The sequence below is a fragment of the Rhinatrema bivittatum genome, chromosome 6 (genome assembly GCF_901001135.1).
Source record: "Rhinatrema bivittatum chromosome 6, aRhiBiv1.1, whole genome shotgun sequence".
Taxonomy (NCBI): domain Eukaryota; kingdom Metazoa; phylum Chordata; class Amphibia; order Gymnophiona; family Rhinatrematidae; genus Rhinatrema; species Rhinatrema bivittatum.
In genome coordinates, this window is record NC_042620.1 from 58018541 (window position 1) to 58039925 (window position 21385).

The 21385-nt window shown below is 42.2% G+C and overlaps 1 protein-coding gene across 1 annotated transcript in view; it reads right to left on the reverse strand.

Annotated features, from left to right (window-relative positions):
* The window catches only part of LRP1B (LDL receptor related protein 1B), a 3516099-nt gene that overhangs the window by 256446 nt on the left and 3238268 nt on the right, over positions 1-21385 (reverse strand). Inside the window, 2 exon segments of the mRNA XM_029607894.1 lie at positions 13396-13515; positions 18219-18353. Of these exon segments, the coding sequence (XP_029463754.1) occupies positions 13396-13515; positions 18219-18353 (255 nt within the window).

Here is a 21385-nt window from a genome sequence, read left to right on the forward strand (position 1 = left end):
ACCTGTGGCTCCTCATGGGACTTCCCCCCATGGGCATGGTCGGCTGCCACAGTGTCCAAGGGTCCACCCAAACCTCACTAATTATAACATTAAGAACACATCAGTAGTGAAGAAGTTAACTTTAGCAAGCATGCAGTCACTCATCGTCAGTCTCAGTTTTGCATGCTGGGTCATCCTCATGTGGAGAGTATTTTTTCGTAGATTATCCCTAGCTACCATGGGAATTAGCAGGCCCCCATCACTTTATTTGGGTGTCCTTGGCCATTAGGAAGGACTTGAATGCGTGGACCACCTTTTTAGAGGGATACAATAGAACATCAATATGGCAGGATCCCCCATCTCCAATCGTGATCTGGGTATTTATTCTGATGCTTCAGCAGTTGGGTATTTGGTTTATACTTCCAGGGTTCATGGTGCATCGAGCCCTGGCCAATATCCTGGAAGGAAAAGGGCTTGATATGAAACATAACTTTCCTTGAGTTGTTCCCTATACAGGTGGCCCTGATGACTTGGGGTGAGTGATTAGTTATCATGAGAATAATATTTTGCTGTGATAACTGAGCCGTAATTGACGTTCTTAATAGGTATTCAGTGAAATGCCCCCTAGTAGGCGAGTTGTCCAGGGAAATAGTTTTGCAGTGTTTGCACTTAAACACGACCATTAGGGTGTGCCATGTGCCAGGAGTGAGCAATGGCGTGGCTGATGCCTTGTCACATGCTAAATGGGATTCATTTCACACGCAGGTTCCAACCATGGACGAGGAAGCCACAAAATTCCCGGAGTGCCTATGGACCATTGGAAAGTCACAACCAGGGAATTGCTGCCTAGTGCCATAGCTCCTGCCACTTGGGCCACTTATTCCCATGGATATGAGCTTGTATAAGCATTTTTGAAAGGCGTAGGTTGGGAGACAGGTCCGGCCCCTACCAGCATGATAGTGCAATGCATTGCAAGAGCCAAGGAAGCGGGGGTCTCCAGAGCTATGGTAGCTAGTCACCTTGCCAGATTCACCTTTTTTGCAAAGGTGCAGGAATGGGGTGACATGACCAGAGCCGTCTTGGTAAAGAAAATGTTGACTGGGTAGAGATGGGGGGCAAGGCAAGAGAAAGACTGCAGAAAGCCTATCGCACACGAGTTACTCGTGCAGTTATGATATACCTTGACTGTAGTTTGTAGTTCAGCTTTTGAGATTTAACTTTTTAGAGCCGCCTTCTCACTTGCTTTCTTTGGGGCATTCAGGGTCAGTGACTTGGTAATGGCATCCAAAGTGGACACAGGGTGCAATGGTTTATTAATGAAAAACATTTGTATCAGGCATGGAGTGGTGAAGATCATTATACATTGCTCAAAAACAGATCAGGAGGGCAGAGGAGTGGTGCTTTGCCTGAGGAGATTTAATTCACAAGTCACTTGTCCCATAAGCAATCTAGAACGCTATTTGGCATGCAGAATGGCAGGCGGGAATCATCTGTTGATACATGCTGACGGCGTGCCATTCTCTAGGTTCTAGTTCACGGCAGTGTTCAAGAAGGTTTTAACCCACTTGGGTTTCAAGCCATCAGAGTTTGGTACTCACTCTTTCCATAATCGGTGCAGCTACTAGCACAAAAAAGGGTGGGCTTAAGCCTAGAGACAATACGGAAGCTAGGAAGATGGAAGTCAGCGGTGGTTAACCTATATGTTAGAACCAAAGGCAAAGAAAAATAACATCATTATTTATATTCCAGGGGAGCCCAACGAGCGAAGGACAATCTGGATCATCGGGCACTCCTTCATTCATTGGCGGTCAAGAGGACAAGGGAGAGGCCTTATGGGATGCACAAGGGATTGGCACCATATGGGGTACGCATAGAATGGATCGGTCTTCGCAGTATGGTATGGGAACAACTGATGCCTTTAATGCAGAATTGTGCAGCAGCTTTTGCTCAGCCACAGGTCATTGTTATTAATTTGGGTGGCAATGACCTAGGCAGGGTACTTAACTGGCAACTGCTGAAGGCCATTAGAGAAGACCTCAAGTTATTAGCTGTGCTGTTTACACATGCTTGCTTGGTATGGTCTATCATACTGCGGAAAAAATTGAGTGATTCCATGCTATGGAATAGAGGGCTCTGGAAGCTAAATCGGAAGATAGGAGCCTTCGTGCAGACTTTAGGTGGCTGTTAGATTACAGCACTAGTGGGTAGATGTTCAATGTGAATGGCTGTATAGAAACACTTTGGTTCATTTATCCGATATTGGGCAGGACTTATTTAATAACTCCCTACAGGAAGAGTTAGAGGCTTGCCTTGGCATCTGAGCTTTTGCAGCTGTAACTTTGGTTTGGGGGGGTCACAAGGCAAGTCAACGACTACCTCATGCCAGTGGTAGGGATACCCGGGCCAGGGTGGCTCAGCAATTTTATGCCAGAAGTGACAACTATGTTTTGTGATTACTGTAACTCATTATTACTTGGACTCCCGGCTATCACCACTAAGCCACTTCAGATGTTACAGAATTCAGCCGCCAGGATTCTAACCAATTCCAAAAAAAGGGTCCATATCACTCCCATTCTCTACAACCTTCACTGGCTCCCTATCAAATATAGAATCCGATACAAAGTGCTGACCATCATGCACAAATCTGTACACAATCTTGCCCCAATCGATTTAACTCACCAAGTTCGCCCTAATAATCCCACTAGGCCAATGAGAAGAGCTTATCAAGGCACTCTCTTCGTCCCTCAAGCAAAAACATCACTAAAGATCAGAGCCTTCTCTACCTCAGGACCCACTCAATGGAACAATCTCCCACCGGACCTTAGACAAGATCCTTGCCCAATTTCCTTTAAGAAAAAATTAAAAACATGGTTATTCAACCTTGCATTTCCAGACTCTGCATTTTAACTAATCACATTTTCTCTTTGAATGCTTTAGGACATTTATGACTATGCATGGTAAATATTTTTTCTCTGTTCAGTTAAATTTTAAATTTTAACTGTGTTTGCCCTGTTTACTATGTATGTTCTTAGTTCTATGTATTGCCGTTCAGGCAATTTTTTGTTCTTTGTAAACCGGTTTGATTTGTATTTAATGCAGGAAGATCGGTATATAAAAATAAAAAATAAATAAATAAATAAATAACTAGGAAAACTGTGAGTTAAGTCCGGTTAATGACAACTACCAATAGGGCGGCGGGGAGCAGAGGCATCCTGCGGTGCGGTCCCCCTTGCTAATGCAGTGGGGCGGCTGGTAGCCCAAAGCTATCTTGCTTGAATGCAGCGGCCAGCCGATAATGGGTAGTGGGGCTACTTACATTTATTTATTTATTTTTATTTTTATTTATTTAGTTTTTCTATACCGGTGTTGGTACATACCTTCACACCGGTTAACAATGTTTCTTAAAATAATAACATAAAAAAACATAAAAAGAAAATAAAATATATTAAATTTCGTAAAAATAAAAACCAAGAAAAACAATGGGTCTACACCCAGCTCGGTTATATTGAATGTTGTTATGTTTCAGTTAACAAAGCTGCAACCTTTTTGTTACCCACCATGTGAGTCCTTTGTCTTATTAAGTGGAGAAAAGTAATATTGGGATGGTAGGTGGTAAGGTGGTGAGTGGCAAGCGGGAAATAAGCAAAAAGGGAAAAACGGACCATCCAGGCTGCCAGAGTTATTCCAACATGTTCAAAACAGATTACAAAAAGCATACACAATAATGGCTTAATACATAAAATAATTCAAACATTAAGTACATAATACAAAAATTACAATAAAAATTGCAATAAAACCCATAAAATTATCACTCATAGACCTGACTAAATAAGACTGTTTTTACTTTCTTACGAAACTTCAAATAATTATTCTCATTACACACATTATATGGCAAGGAATTCCATAAATGAAGAGTTATTCCATAGTAGAAATTGCATTATTCCTTGTATCCTATAATTTAAATTTAGAAAAGGAAGCAACCTCTAATACATTTTGATCCTGTGATCTCAAAGACTGTGATTCATCATTTTTAGGCAATCTAGATTTCAAACAAAAATGTTCGTTATATAGTGCTTTTTGAGTTAACAATAACACCTTAACTTTAATCCTTTTGGATATGGGAAGCCAATGTAACTCATTTTTCTAGGAATTGACACTAGTACCCCATATCCGGAGGTCTGCAGATTACACTAGGGCAGTGATGGCAAATTCCAGTCCTCAAGTGCCACAAGCAGGCCAAGTTTTCAGGAAATCCACAATGAATATGCAAGTGATAGATCTGCATACAATGGAGGCAGTGCTTGCAAATTTTTCTCATGCATTTTCATTGTAGATATCCTGAAAACTTGGCCTGTTTGTGGCACTCAAGGACTGGAGTTTGCCACCACTGCACTAGGATAAAGTAAATGGAAGTGTCATCTCTACTGTGCAAGCTAGCTCATAGTGCCTCCTTCTAGGGGTGTGCATTCGTTTTGATCTTAAATGTAAAATGCAACTTTTTTTTTTTTTAACTTAAAAAAGTAATGAGGCGAAAACCATCGGATTTCCAACTTATTCAACATAGCTATGTTGAATACGTTGGAAATCGCGATTGTTGATCCTAAATAAAAATTTAAACCCCTCACCCTCCTTAATCCCCCCCCCCCAAGACTTACCAAAACTCCCTGGTGGTCCAGCGGTGAGTCAGGAGGCCATTTCTGAACTCCTTTGCGAGGAGCACGTGACGTCGGCGTCACGTCGGAGTGACGCGGCGTCACGTGATTCCCTGCGCGTTCGCTCCGGGACCCTCGTTCGACCCAAAAGGAACTTTTGGCCAGCTTGGGGGGGCCTCCTGACACCCCCAAGCTGGCCAAAAGTTCCTTTTGGGTCGAACGAGGGTCCCGGAGCGAACGCGCGGGGAGTCACGTGACGCCGACGTCACGTGCTCCTCGCAAAGGAGTTCAGAAATGGCCTCCTGACTCCCCGCTGGACCACCAGGGAGTTTTGGTAAGTCTTGGGGGGGGGGGGATTAAGGAGGGTGAGGGGTTTAAATTTTTATTTGCACATATGGACATAGACTCAACTTATGGAATTCTCCATATGTCCATATTGACCGCAAATGACCCCCCCTTTCGACTTATGGACTTATGAACATAAACTTTTGGTCTGCACATCCCTACCTCCTTCCCCTTGCATTGTAACTGCTTTAATGTTATTTTTCACATCAAAAAATCCTTAACTCTTTTTTCTGCCTTTCTGAACAGAATATAATTTGGAATGGCTGCATCCTGTGTTTTTGGCATTAACAATATCTAAATCTGTCTCTACCATTAGGACTTGCAACTATAGGATTATATTATCTAAACTATGAGCATTTGAACTCATTGCATTCCAGATATTTCTCCTTCCTTTATCTCCCTTTTGAATGTCCTCATCCCTACTCTCTTACTCTCCCTACTGTTTATGGATAGCTTTGTGAGATATAATCCTTTGTGTGTTTCTCAGTTTATCTCATCTGTTTGTGGTGGATGACAGCTGGATTCAAACAGCTTCTGTCAACCCCTCATCTAGATAAAACTCTTGCCAAAATATAATCAAAACTCTTCACTTACAATTACATTTTCAAAGGAATTATGCATGTAAAATTAGCATATACACGTGTAAGTAGTTTCTTCTGACGTACATACAATTTTAAAGACAGCAAAATCACACATATTTTAAGTTTTCTATGTGTAAAATGTGGCAGTCTAAGGATGCTCTGGGATCGACCAAGAGGAACGCACATAAGGTGATATTTCCTGACTACATCAGGAAAATTATTTGTGCAATTTTACACCTGCTAATAATCTAGCACTATTGATTTCAGACTCATCTTTGTCTCCTTTTGTTGGATGGCAAGTCTGGATGAAGTAGGGGGAGTTCAGGGTAAATTACCAGGAGAGTCTCGATGAACTAGAGATAGACTGGGTGAACATGTGACAGTATCAGCAAACTGGTAATTTCAATTATGCACCCATTTATTAAATTATATCCTACACTGTAGACAGGGCTGGTGCAAGGGGATTCGACACCCTAGGCACCTTCAGCCTTGCGCCACCCCCCCCCCCCCCCCTCCATGCTGCCACCAGCCCGCCCCCGATCACAGCCCTGACTCTAAGGGCAGGGACCACATGCCACTACTCCCCCATCCTCCCAACCTCCCCCTCCATTCCCCCAAAAAACTCACAAAACACCTGGTCCAGCGGGGAGCCCGGGAGCGATCTGCCGCTCCCGGGTCATCGGCTGCCACTAACCAAAATGGCGCCGGTGGTCTTCTGCCCCTACCATGTGACATGGGCTACCGGTGCCATTGGTTGGCCCCTGTAACATGGTAGGGGCTAAAGGCCACCGATGCCATTTTGGTTAGTGGCAGCCGAGGCACCGGGAGCAGCAGATCACTCCCGGGCCCACCGCTGGACCACCAGGGGGCATCGGGAGGATGGCATAATGGGGGGGGGGGGGGAGCAGGGTTAGGTGGGGGCTGAGCAGAATTTTGAAGGGGCACTTTTTGCCCTTTCAAAATTCTGTCACCTGAAGAGGCCACGAGCGGCGGCAGCACCCCCTAAGTCTCAGCACCCTAGGCACAGGCCTAGCTCGCCTAGTGGTTCCTCTGGCCCTGATTGTAGACCTGATATAACAAGGCTTAATATAACTCAAAATTGCTTATAACAAGTTCAATGGTTGGATCATGATTCTTTCAGTGTTAAAATACATATCTTATTAATTCATTACTTTTTTTAATTGATAATGATAGAGTGCATGAGTTTTGTTTTTGACATTTTTGTTCTTAACAATAAAATCTAAATGTGAATTTTAAAAAGTTTTGTGTATACAAAATTGAACTTAACGCATGCAAAATAGCATACAGGTGAGTATTACCAATTTTAGAAACCTCAACATACATGCGTAAATCAGGATCCGTGAGTTAAGCATGCACATGGAAAAAAAGGGTGGGCCCGATGCATTCTGAGGAGGGGGGCCAACATTTATGAGAGTAACTTGCTATATTATAAGCAATATATATGGAAATTTAGCACCTTACTTAAGTATATTTACTGCTGATTAATACCTGGATTTAATTTATTCGGATATCTGATGTAGCCAAATATGTACTGCTTTTTAGACTCATCTGGCTATCTCACTTCCCTGCCTGATACATTAAGACTTTTTTCCATTCTCTATCTATAGGAAAATACCTTGATGAATCAGGCCCTAAATGTTTTAAGGCTCATCCATCTAGCACTTTTTCAGTCTTATCCAGCTATCTTACTTAGCTGTATAAGTCTGAAAAAGTGCTATTTTGAGGGAAAAGTAGCACCATTCTGACTTATCTGTCTAAGTAACGGCTTGGCCACTACTTCGCCAGATAAATTGGAAGTCATCCGGCTAGTGCCGCTACATATCCAGATAAGTATGAACTTGTGTGGCCATGGTTTTTACATACACGAGTATGTATGCACACTTATGTACTCATATTTTATAAGCTGCGCATGTCATTTGTGCACAGGTTATAAAATACTATAGTAACTTTGTGTGCACCCATAAACATACAAATATGGCATGTGAACACAGCTTTGAAAGTTATTCTCCGTATTTTTATGAAATCCTTATTTCCAGCATCCAAAAAATTGTACAGTATAAGATTATCACATCTTTCTTATATTTTATAGCAAAAAAGCAATATAACGCAGATTCACGTATAATGTGCACCAAATATTTGGATCCCATCACCCACATTATATCAGGCTACAGTGTACTTTATCATATGAATCAGAGTTTTATGTGAAAACTAGGGGTGTGCATTCGTTCCCTACGAATTGGCAATCCGCAACGTATAGGGCCATATTCGTTGTATTCGTGGGGAAGCGAAACGTATTGTGATTCCCCATGAATACAAAGAATCTTCGCCAAATTATTTGGCGGTCTAAAGGAGCGAATTTAAACAAACCCCCCACCCTTCTGACCCCCCCCCCAAGACTTACCAAAACTCCCTGGTGGTCCAGCGGGGGGGGTCCGGGAACCATCTTCTGCACTCACGCCCTTGGCTGCCGGTTTCAAAATGGCGCAGATAGCCTTTGACCTACTATGTCACAGGGGCTACCAGTACCATTGGTCAGCCCCTGTCACATTTTTATTTATTTATTTTTAACTTTTATATACCGACATTCTTGCATTAAATGCAAATCATGCCGGTTTACAGTGAAACAGAAAAAGTAGGGAAAAAAAAAAAAAAGGAACTTTTGGCCAGCTTGGGGGGGCGAGGCCTTTTGGGTCCAACGAGGGTCCCGGAGCGAACCCGCGGGGAATCACGTGACGCCGCGTCACTCCGACGTGACGCCGACGTCACGTGTTCCTCGCAAAGGAGTTCAGAAATGGCGTCCTGACTCCCCGCTAGACCACCAGGGAGTTTTGGTAAGTCTTGGGGGGGGATTAAGGAGGGTGAGGGGTTTAAATTTTTATTTAGGGAATAGGTGCACGTATGGACATAGACTCAACTTATGGAATTCTCCATATGTCCATATTGACTGAAATTGACCCCCCCTTTCGACTTATGGACTTATGAACATAAACTTTTGGTCTGCACATCCCTACTGTCCACCAAATTTTAAGTGGGCGTGTATAAAGGTGCACAAATCCCGCTTCTACTGTGTAAATTGGGAGATTTTAAAAGGGGTGTGTGCCCATGCCATTCCCAGTTTCCCAGTTTGTCCACCAGTTTGCCCAGTTAACAGTTAGGTCCTCCAATACCCCCGGGTATTGGAGGACCTGCACTCTCCCCAGTTACCCCAGACCTTTTAACCCCCCCAGAAATGGCTTGATCCTTTTATTTTTTAACTTACACGTCATCCATAGCAGAAGTAAAGTTATGCAGCAGCTGGAGCACATAATTATTTACATGCACATCTCTTGTCCAGGCCCTGAAAGGCCCATATCTTCCCACTTTTTGGAAACTTTGGAGATATGTATGCCATCGCATTTAATTGCGTTTATGGGCACTTTTTAAAATATAGTTGGCACATGTAAGCCAAACTTTTGGGCGCATCCATTAATTGATGCGTACATTGATGCTTTTCAAATTCATCTTTTAGAGTGTAACTTTCCAACAACTCCATGCAGCTGCACATATGAACACATCTACCTTCATACAGAGATTTAAAACAGTATTGTATAATCCACATGTATTTTGAGTATTATAAAATATGCATATTTCTACCCTACAACATAAGTGCATATGTATGCTTATGCACAAATGCATGCTATGCATTGAAAATGAGTATTTTAGTGCACTGAATGTGTGAACTTTTTCTAGCAAATTAAAAAATATACACACATATATTTTATGCTTGGAAATAAAATAAGATGTATTGAAGCCTGTAATTGAAATTACCAGTTTTCTAATTCCTCCCCCAATTCACCCATTCCTTCCCAAGATTATCAAGACCCTCCTGTTTCATCAGCGTGAACTCCCCCAAGTTCACCCAGACCTCCCACCCAGTCAATAATACCACAGTAAACAAGTCTGATATTAATTATGCAAGATAATTAATTGGTGTACAATTATGTGGGTTGCCAAATGTATATGCATAGGGGTCTTATAAAATAGCAACTTATGCGTGTAACTCTTGGGGATGCCCTGTAACACCCCTAGACTGCTCCTTTTTCACACATATATGTGCATGTGAAATTTAATGTATACGCATATTTTTAATGTTAATAAAATAGCAATTATGTGAGTACAGACTACTTATGCATGTATACGCTAATTTTAGGCATTTAAGTGTTTTGAAAATTCATCCCATAGGTAGTACTTCAAAAAAGGTCACTGTCCTTGATAGCTGCTTAAAACACTGCCCTAATTTCCTGAACTCCACTTTTACTAGAGTGACTTCATTCATTTGTCACTAAATGACCATTTGTGGATTTTGAGATTCACCTTGCCATCTCTTGAATCCTTTGTACTTTTATCAGAAACTCTCTGCAAACATCCAGAGTTACCCCAGATTGAAGTGGAGTCACATTTTTTTTTTAATTTACAGATAGGCTTTAATTACTAGAGATTTGCTTTGGGTTTTGCTATCGTGTTTGGCTTCATTTCGGCCCCCCCGCGGGAATTTCATTTTTCCCACGGTTTGGTTTTTTTTTTCGGGGGCCCCAATTTTCGGGTTAGTGCGTGCTAACTCCCGAACGTGCGCCCTAACATGTCAGAGTTTGTGCGCGCTAACTCCCGTTAGCGTGCACTAACCCGAAAATGAATTTTTCAGAAATTTTGGAAACATTTAATTTGTTTTTTGGTTCTCCTGAACCATACTGAATTAGGCAATTTCAAATTGCCTAATTCGGGAAAAATGAATGCACATCTCTATTAATTACTACAAAATAGTAGCTTTGCTGGATTTTCAATCATGACTCAGCTATAACACGTGGTATCACACAACCTAGACTTGGTCAACTTCCTCATTCTTCATTGATATTTTATCCATAGTCTCTCCAGTTTACTCCAGCCTTCTTGGAAGCAAGATGCAGATATATGGCTGCTGTTTGAGTAGTGACTCCTATACTGTACAGGTACCCAATTTTAGTAAGAGTTATAACCATGGCAGTCTAATATAATCATACTGCTACTGTTAGGGCCTAATGTAACCATACTGATGCAGCTGTATCTAACTTTTTTGCTGTTGATTGGTGTTTTTCATTCTTTGTCCCATTAGACTTTCATATGACAGCAAGCACTCAAATCATTCCCCCTTGGTTTCTTCCACATATTACTCCCACCTGTTTGACATGCTACCTGCCATTGCCGCTGCATTCTGTGTCTGTTCCTAGCATGTTTAAAATCTATCATGGTTTTAGTTGCAATTACCTCAGGGGTTAGGCTACTCCAGGCATCCATCACTATTTCAGAAATGATGCATTTTTAAAAATGTTTTTATTTATGAACGTTTGATATCTTGTCTTTTCCCAAAGTTGATCTCAAGGCGGATTACAATAAATTTTAGTTTCTTAGGTTTCCTTTGTACCTCGCTCCCTACAACTCACTTTTCTAGGGAGGATTTCAGCTTCCCATACATTATTAAATCCTTTATTAATTGAAACTTTCTATCACATTCCCCTATCCCTTCTTTCCTCTAGTGAATATAATGTAAGTGTCTTAAGCCTTTCTTTGTACATTTTGTATTGCCAGACTTGTATCATTTTAGTAGCCCTTCTCTTATCTACTAATATTCTTTCAATGTTCTTATGAAGATGTGGCTTCTAGAAATGAGTGCAGTACTCAAGGTGGATCATATAAAACGACCTATACAGAGGCAATAATAATAGCACGTTTTCCTACTAATACTTCTACTTATGCACTCAAGCATACTCATAGAGTTTCTCAGTTGCTTTATTAAATTGATTGGCGGGGAACAACTTTTTCAACCAATAGTTAAATATCTTTCCTAGGACAATTCATTTCATTCCCATTTTATAGGAAGGTGACACTTGTGAAAAGGTCACAGATAGTCTACATATCTAACATCCCTTCATAACTACTTAAAGGAGTAGCATTCTGCAGCATGCTTGGTAGTGGTTCAACTGTAGTCAATAAAGCTGTGGTGGCCACAGATTGCCATTATATTTCAGCAGCCAACATTTTAGATTATGAGAAATGCTCATTATCACCTCTATATGTCATGCTAGGCATTGAAATCTGAGCTGGCTCACTTAGGAGTCTATATTCAAAAGTATATTTAACCCTGTAGGTAGCAAACTTTACTTATCAGTTGTAATGCAAATCATGCTGTAATGCATGGTTTGTTAAACAAGTTGTATGCATTACATGGCTGTCTTAAACAAACTATATATATCCCAACATAAAGCAGAGGTAAGTAAAACTAATACAACATTCTTATACAAATATATAATATAAATAATTTTTATTATCTTATCATAATTTATAAACTAAAGGATACATTACAATTACAACATCCACAAAAATGTAACTATATTACTTTAATATGTAATAAACATCAATATCAAATATAATAACTATGTTTCAAAAAATATTAATTATCAGGAGTACAATAAAAATAACCACACATAGGCCACTCATTCTAACACACTTATACACATACATTTGTTAAAATAGGTCTAAATAATAAAATCATTCACTCCACCAATTTACATACCACAAAAAAGATCTGAAATGGATATATCATATATCAACCCCATGGTCTCTGCCACAAACACTGCCAATCACGGTTTCAATAGAGGACTCCTCTTGCATTAAAGAGGTGCTATCGTTGGCACTAACGGTAATTCAATACCCGCCAAGCACACCACTTCAATGCTCAAACACTATAAATGTCAATTGAGATATTGCAATTGTAATTTATCCCTTAATTTGTAAATTATTATAAGATAATAAAAAGTATTTATGTTATATATTTGCATAAGCATATTGTATTAGTTTTATTTACCTCTGATTTATATTGGGATATATCATTTTTCTGTGGGGGTTTAATATATTTTCCTGATTTTTAAACAAAACAAGGCCATTTTATTACATTTGTACTGTGCAGTAACCTCTGGAGCCTTTATTAACCATTCTGGGATAATTTGACCAGTTAACACAGGCTACAAGGGATCCAGAGCATGTGTGTGTTTGAGGTGGGGAGGTTGCTGACAAAGCAGAGCTTATTTGCCCCCTTTTAGCACTCTTGAGGTGGCAAGATGTGGGAACAGTGAAATGGCAGGATGAATGTAGGCCACTCTCTTTCTCCTACTGTTTACCTGGTTTGTGTGAGACTACTTTGAATATTTGGGATGTCCAAACCCCTTCATGGCACTTGGATGGGTTTTACATCTTCCAGAAGTGTGAGAGGGTGGTAGTGGGGTTTGACGGGCTTCTAGCTTTTGGGGGTAGAAGTCTAAGTCTTCCAGGGTAAAACTCATTAAACTTTGGATTTTAGATTTAATTACCTTTTCCATCATGGCAAATTACAATTCAGGTGCATGGAAATCATTTTCTCCCCATTTGTTATTACCTTCTAGTGCACCAATCTGTTGGCACACTAGCAGGTAACCTCACCTCTAGAGGTATAACTGAATTTACCTCAGAAATGCAGATGATGTTAATTTAACTTTCCTTTGTAAATATCACAGTACAGTGTATTGAGCTACTTGCTTTGATATTTGAACATATTAAATACTGTATATTGAGCTCTATGCTCAGTATGAATGGTACCATAAATTTCTAATGCTAGCATTTGCTTTGGCATTTTCATTCCATATTCTTTGTATTTTGTTGCATTGCATTATATATGGGAAATGACATAAAGAAGGATATTTCAATACTTCCTGTTATATAAACTGAAAATCACTTAAATTGCAACATTATTGTTTTATCTATAACCTTACCTTTTGCTATACAGCTATTATTTTTTTCAATATAATTTCTGTCACATGTACATTTATATGATCCTTTCATATTAGTGCAGTGATGGGAACAGATGCCTATTACCAAACATTCATTGATATCTGGAGAAAACAAACCAAATACATCATGTTAGCCTTATTAATCCCATGGGTACTGTTAATTTCTAGTGCACTATATGAGGGATTAGCCATACACATCTCCTGATGGCCACTGGAGTGTCACAATTAACTGCTACTTATGCTAATAATATTTCACTTCTAGAATAGATGTGATCAAAAAGTGTGAAGTCACTTTGTCTAAAAACATACAACGGCCACAGGAAAAATTGTCTTTGTTTTGAATTTAGAAGATTGAATTAATCTTATATCTCCAACAAGCAAACTTAAACTGTTACATTAAAAAAAAAAGTCCTAAATTATCAATGGAATTCATAGGGTGTTTACAATAACACTGTGAACTTTGAAGCCCCAGATAGGTCAGTTATGAACACCTGTAAACGTCTCAGGTTTAGTTTAGCATATGAATTTGGTGAAGATATATATTTTAGTAGTAACATCTCCCTAAATTAATGAATAAAACAACATAACATTCATTTGCTGGCTTTAAGCACATTATTTAATATCTATATACAGCTAACTATGACAGTGTAGTGGTAAACCTCTCAGGGTTTTCAGCATTTAAAATAATAAACCCTCTAACAATAGTCCAATTATATTTTGTTATATGTACTGGAATGATTATGTCAACAGGAGTGTATCTTATTTTTTTAAAATGGGACAAAGCTGATAATAGTTTTTAAGATATTAATTATTTAACCTCCAGTGTTAAACTTTTTATACTATAGTGCAGGGGTGACCAACCTTTCACGCACCAAAAGCCAAAAAATCAGGATGTATAGTATGAAAAAGCCTTGGGTTTTCAAAATACAAGCAGTGTACAGGGAGGGGGAAGCCCCCCCCCTTCTAATAACATATTGCCCTCTCTCAATTCACCCACCCTGTCCCCATTGACCTCTCTCTCAATTACATCCTATTCCCAGCAGGCTCTCTTAATCCCCCCACCAGCCTCACTCTTTTTCAATTCCACAACCCTGCCCCCATTAGTCTCTCAATCTCATTCTGTTCCCATTAGTCTCTTAATCTCTCACTAGTCTAACTCAACCCCCTCCATCTTGACCACCTAAGCCTTTCAATCCTCTCATCCCGTTCCCATCAGTATCTCCCTCAGTTTCCCCCCTCTGGCCCCCATCAGTCTTGCTGTCAATTACTCCACCCATCTCTATCTTTCAATCCTATCCTGTCCCCCAATCTCTCAATACTTGCACCAGTCTCTCAATTTCCCCACCCTGTCCCCACTATTCTCTCTTAATCCTCTTACTTTGTCCCTATCAGTGCCTCTCTCAATCCTTTCATTCTGTGTTTCTGACCAGCTTCTTCCTCTTTCTCTCCCATACTCTACCCATTGCCCAATGTCTCTCTCTCTCTCTCTCTCTCTCTCTCTCTCTCTCTTGTCCTCAACATTCTCTCAATCACCCCCAACAAAACATTCCCCAAACACCACAAGAACAATGACAAGGGCTCATTGGCTCTAACATTAGTATCTCCATGCTCACCCCATGTGCTGCTGTGCCACCTCACCCCACCAGTATCTCCCCTCACTTATCCCCTCTCCTCTGCCCCTCCTCTCCAGTGCCCTCTCTTGCTCTCTCACCAATGCCATCAACCATTACCCTTTCTGGTTCTCATACACTAACTCCCTCTCCCCCAGCTTACACCCTTTTTTTAAGTCACTGTCCCCAGAAACATTCACCCCTCTTTCATTGCTCCTCCCTCATGTGTGTCTCTCAAATCCTTCCCCTTCCATTACTATCCCTGAATCTTTTGCCCATCCATCCTATCACACTTCTAGCTTCATTCCCTCCCCTGCCCCATCACCCCTTCTGGCTCTTTTGCCTTCTGCCTTCCACCTTCACTACCTATGATTGTTACTATCCTTCCCTTTCCACCCCTTCTGGCTCTCTCTCATACACACAAACACACACACACACACACACACAAACACACACACACACACACAAACACACTCACATCACCAATTCTGTGCCATCTTGACACCATTTCTGTTTTTTTTCATCCTTCCCCTTGTCACCACTGCTGACTTCTTGCACACATACACTCCCCCTGGCTTTCTTACACCTTTCTACTGCCTTTTACCATTCTTTTGAGCTCCTTCTATCCCCATTCCTGGTTCTCTTATGCCACTTCCACTACTGCTATATGGCTCCCATACAACACCCAATCTCAACACTCTTTCCCTCCCTCTATTTCTGCTTCCTAAGCCCTGGTCCAGTCATATCTGTTGAAGAAAAAGGCACAGTGTGAACCTTGGTGAGGAATAAGGTGCAAAGCAGCCCAATTTGTATTTAGGGAGATGGGGAAGGAAAAAATCTTCACCACCTATCTTCCCCATAGCAAAAGCTCTTCCTTCTGCTGCCCTTTCCACCAAATCTTGCAACATTCATCCTTTTTTTGTCACTGTCCTCAGAAGCATTCACACCCATCTTGCACCTCTTCTCCTTCCAGTATTTACATCCCTTACCTTCTCAAGCATTGATTTAATGCACTTTTCTGCTTAATATTCATCAACTACATTCACTCCCTTCTCCTCTCACCCCATTTCATCATTCACCCTTTTCCCTTGCTGCTAATTATTCTAGCATGACTGAAGCTCTGGGTGACTCCCTCCTCACTTCTGCTGTCATCTGAATCCCAAGTCTTAGGAGCACAGAGAGCTGCTGGGCTTCGGGCTGTGTACACTCTATCCCTTCCCCTTCAGAGTACCAGAGAAGAGCCCTCTACTCCAGGCAGCAGGTAAGAAAAGGTTTGGACAGAATGGTAAGAGCTGGAGAAGGTAGCTGACTGGCTCTTCTTTGATATCCTCCACTGCTGCTGATTGCAAACGTTCATAGGGAGAGAAGTAGTAGAGTAGTAGGGGAGGGGAGGCTGGAGCAGAATGGCTCTTCTCTAGGGATGTGAATCGTTTTAGGACGATTAAAATTATCGTCCGATAATTTTAATATCGTCTTAAACCGTTATGGAACACAATACAATACAGATTCTAACGATTTATCGTTATAAATCGTTAGAATCGTGAGCCGGCACACTAAAACCCCCTAAAACCCACCCCCGACCCTTTAAATTAAATCCCCCACCCTCCCGAACCCCCCCCCCCAATAACTTAAATAACCTGCGGGTCCAGCGGCGGTCCGGAACGGCAGCGGTCCGGAACAGGCTCCTGCTCCTGAATCTTGTCGTCTTCAGCCGGCGCCATTTTCCAAAATGGCGCCGAAAAATGGCGGCGGCCATAGACGAAAAAGATTGGACGGCAGGAGGTCCTTCCGGACCCCCGCTGGACTTTTGGCAAGTCTCGTGGGGGTCAGGAGGCCCCCCACAAGCTGGCCAAAAGTTCCTGGAGGTCCAGCGGGGGTCAGGGAGCGATTTCCCGCCGCGAATCGTTTTCGTATGGAAAATGGCGCCGGCCATACGCGTATGGCCGGCGCCATTTTCCGTACGGAAAATGGCGCCGGCAGGAGATCGACTGCAGGAGGTCGTTCAGCGAGGGTTCCGGCGCCTCGCTGAACGACCTCCTGCAGTCGATCTCCTGCCGGCGCCATTTTCTGTACGAAAACGATTCGCGGCGGGAAATCGCTCCCTGACCCCCGCTGGACCTCCAGGAACTTTTGGCCAGCTTGTGGGGGGCCTCCTTACCCACGAGACTTGCCAAAAGTCCAGCGGGGGTCCGGAAGGACCTCCTGCCGTCCAATCTTTTTCGTCTATGGCCGCCGCCATTTTTCGGCACCATTTTGGAAAATGGCGCCGGCTGAAGACAACAAGATTCAGGAGCAGGAGCCCGTTCCGGACCGCTGCCGTTCCGGACCGCCGCTGGACCCGCAGGTTATTTAAGTTATTTGGGGGGGGGGTTCGGGAGGGTGGGGGATTTAATTTAAAGGGTCGGGGGTGGGTTTTAGGGGGTTTTAATGTGCCGGTTTTTCGATTTTTCAATTTTTAACGATTTTTAACGATTTTTCACGATATTTTACCCCCCCAAACGGCAACAATACGATTCCCTCCCCCTCCCAGCCGAAATCGATCGTTAAGACGATCGAGGACACGATTCACATCCCTACTCTTCTCTGCTCTGTTATATTGTGTGTGCTTCCTGCTCCGGTCCCTCCCCTCTGTCCTCTTCAATACTACTCAGTTGCCATGTGACCAGAAGGGCAAAAGCCACATTTTGCACATGAAAGAGCCACTTGCAGTTCCCAAGCCACAGGTAGACCACCCCTGCTATAATGAATCCATCTGTATTCTTCGATATTTAGTTCTTGTATACTAGAGTGTTGATACTGTATGGTGTTCATTAAACAGACCAAAGAAAAACTCACTTAAACATGAATAATATAATTTGCGGATTATGTACTATACTGGCTTATATAATATATAATCCGCAAACTATGAAACTTTAAGGTTTATTGTCACTGGGTATGGGGTGGGTAAGGGTGGGTTGGGGGAGGAACGGGGTGTGGGCCCATGGGCAATAATGCATGTTTATGTTTTGAATTCTGTGCCTGCTATTTGAGTAGTTCTGATTGTTCTGATATACCAATAAAAAGATTTCCAACAAAAAAAAAAAACATGAATACTGTAAATTAAAAATCTTCCTGTACTACACTATTCTAATATTTTGTTGCATTATAAAATAGTTGTTTTACACCTTTTAAAGTCAAACTGCCTAGTAAACTTACCTTCACATTGTTTGTTTTTGATATGTCTCTGAAAACCAGGCTTGCATTCACAAATAACAGAGGATATTGTTTGGTTGCAATATGCATCATCTCCACAAGGATTCACATCTCCTTCACAAGGATGTTCTGCAGAAACTGTGGACAGAGGTTCATTCATAATCTGAATGTATTTTATAGGAGACAAATGCTATGTGAATTTTGTTTTGCATCCAAAACATTTACATATTGATTGAACAAAGGAACAACCAGAAATAAAGATTTGAGTTATCTCCTGAAAGACTTCAATCAAGATTTAACTAGCCACTGGAGGTCACTGCTCTCCATACAGCTGCAGAACATGTTTTTATTTGCTATATGAATAAAGAGCCATGGAAATTAGAAAATATATAAATAAACATTTGGGTGCTGCACCCAATTTTATTTTGAAAATGCAGGCTGCATATGCATGCACCATAATCATAAAACTGTTACAAGTGAGTTAAACTATTATTTATTTGCAGATTTACAAGCAAGACTCAAGAGGATCAATCTACAATGCTTAAATCTGAACACTTTCATACATTATTACCTCAAGTTGAAGATTATTGCATGCAGTAATTCTAAAATTCCCATCTGTTATAGGACATTAGAACAAGAGTGAGAAATAATCCCTATATAACTGCGGAACATATTATTCTCTGTATAATGAAAACTTCCCGGTGATACTATATAGGTCAAATTTATACTATAAAAATGTCCGTGTAGGCAATCTGAGGAAAGATGAAGATCAGACGTAGGAGCAAGGAGATAGGAACCAGGATCAGCGAGGAACAGGAACACGGGAGTGAGTCGAATCTCTCAGGAGGCAATGAGTATTGGACCAGCAAGGAAATCTGTTGCAAAGGCAAAGCTAGAGAGCGGATCCCGGGCTTAAGTACCAGTGCACCACTGATGTCATCATCCGGGGCCACAGCTCGGTTCCTGCCACGGGCCCTACTTAAGCATTAGTGATGCACGCGCATGTGCCTAGGGAGGGGCGTGGCACTGAGTAGCAGCGTCTCTCCGCGGGCCATGCAGAGAGGCCCGACATGGAGCAATGGGCATGGTGGGTGGACTAGGAATACCAGGGACTGCAGCTGAGCTGGAGGCACCAGGTGAGGCCTAAGGATGGAGCTGGTGGCCCACTGCTGCCAGGGACGAGGAACCAGGTGATGGAGTTACTGCAGAGAGGTGAGGAGGCCGTACCGCCGGTCTGCAGCGGACGACGTGCATAACACACAGGAGCAGAGTCAGGAACACTGGAACAGAATCAGGAACAGCAACTAGCTACTCTGGAGAGTCGACCTGATGCCAAGGCAAAGCAGAGAGGTTTGAATTGGTCTTATATAGGCCTCTGCTGGTGACATCAGTTTTGGGGCTGGGCTGAGGTTTCCCAGCTTTTAAATTACGGCCTTCTGTGTGTGCGCGTGCCTAAGGGGCAGAGTCCCCTGAGGTGGTCGGCAGCATCTCCCTTGTGGGGAGAATGCCATGGGAAGGCCCCAACGTGGATTGGGACAGCATGGGGAAGCCAGTGGGAAGCACCGGTGTCTGCTGGTAAGAGAAGGGGGACCCAGCCATGGCTGTCCGCGGCCGGGTTTCCCATCATATTTGCTGGTTGGATGTCCAAATAACACATTAAGCTCAACATAGCCAAGGCAGAACTCCTTATTCTTCCCCCCAAAGCCTACTTCCCCCTTCGCCCCTTATATATTTCTGTAGATTACACTGCCATCCTGCCAGTTACCTCTGCCCCTAACCTTAGGTAATCTTCAACTTTTCTCTCACTCCTTCTCTACAAATATTGAAAACACAGCTGTATTGTGTCATTTCTTTCTCTATAACATCACCAAAATACATCTGTTCCTTTTTGAACACTCTATCAAAACCTGTATCCACTTTTTAATTACTTCCCACTTAGACTATTGAAGCTTTCTCCTCAAGGTCTCCCAGTGAACCAACTCTGTCCAGTAGGAATGTGAATCGGGTCCAGAATCGAATCCGGAATCGTAACCATGGGATCGAGATCAGGATCGGAATTGTAGCCATTTTTTTATCGGCTGTGATTGATCCCAATCCTGATAAACTCACCCCAACCCCTAAAATCAAATTCTATAGAATCCCCCTACCCTCCCGAGCCCCCCAAAATGTTCTTTAAGTAACTTGTGGTCTAGCGGGAATCCCGGGAGCGATCTCCCGCTCTCGGACCATCGGCACCAGTAAACAAAATGGCCCCGATGGCCCTTTGCCCTTACCATGTGACAGGGGCTACCGGTGCTATTGGCCGGCTCCTGTCACATGTTAGGAGCAATAGATGGCCCGTGCCATGTTTAAAGATGGTGCTGACTGTCCATAGTTCCTACCATGTGACAGGGGCCGACCAATGGCACTGGTAGCCTTTGTCACATGGTAAGGGCAAAGGGTCATTGGCGCCATTTTGTTTACTGGCAGCTGATGGCCCGAGATTGGTAGATCGCTTCCAGGATTTCCGCTAGACCACCAGGTACTTAAAAAACATTTTGGGGGGGTCGGGAGGGTGGGGGATGCTAAACAATTAGATCCAATGGGTTGGGGTGGGTTTTGGGGGGGTGTTTGGGATGTGTTCCCTTTCTCCTCTTCCCCCAAAGAGATATGAAAACCATACAAACCATTCGTGGGGTTTCCTATCTGTTTTTTTTTTGGGGGGGGGCTACGATATCTGAAGAATTTTGAAATATCGTACCGATATTTCAAATTGTCAGAAAAACGATTCACATCCCTACTGTCCAGTAAAATGTATCCAAAATTCAGTTGTGCGACTTACCATTCAACAAATTTGTTAAACTCATATAACCCTTCTTTCAAGTCACTACATTGGCTTCCTATTCATTTCTGATTATAGTTCAAACTCTTTTTAATCATACAAGATCCTTCACGCCGCAGCTCCTCACTATTTCTCTATTCTTATCTCTCCATACACCTCTCTTAATGAACTCATCAGGCAAGTCATTCCAATCAATGCCTTTCTCCTCTACCATAAATTCCTAATTCTGTGCTTTCTATTTGGCTGTATCCAATGCTTAGAATAGACTTCCTTAGTTGGTGCATCATGTTCCCTTCTCTTGCCTTATTCAAATCAAATCTAAAAACCTACCTTTTTGAAGATGATTTTA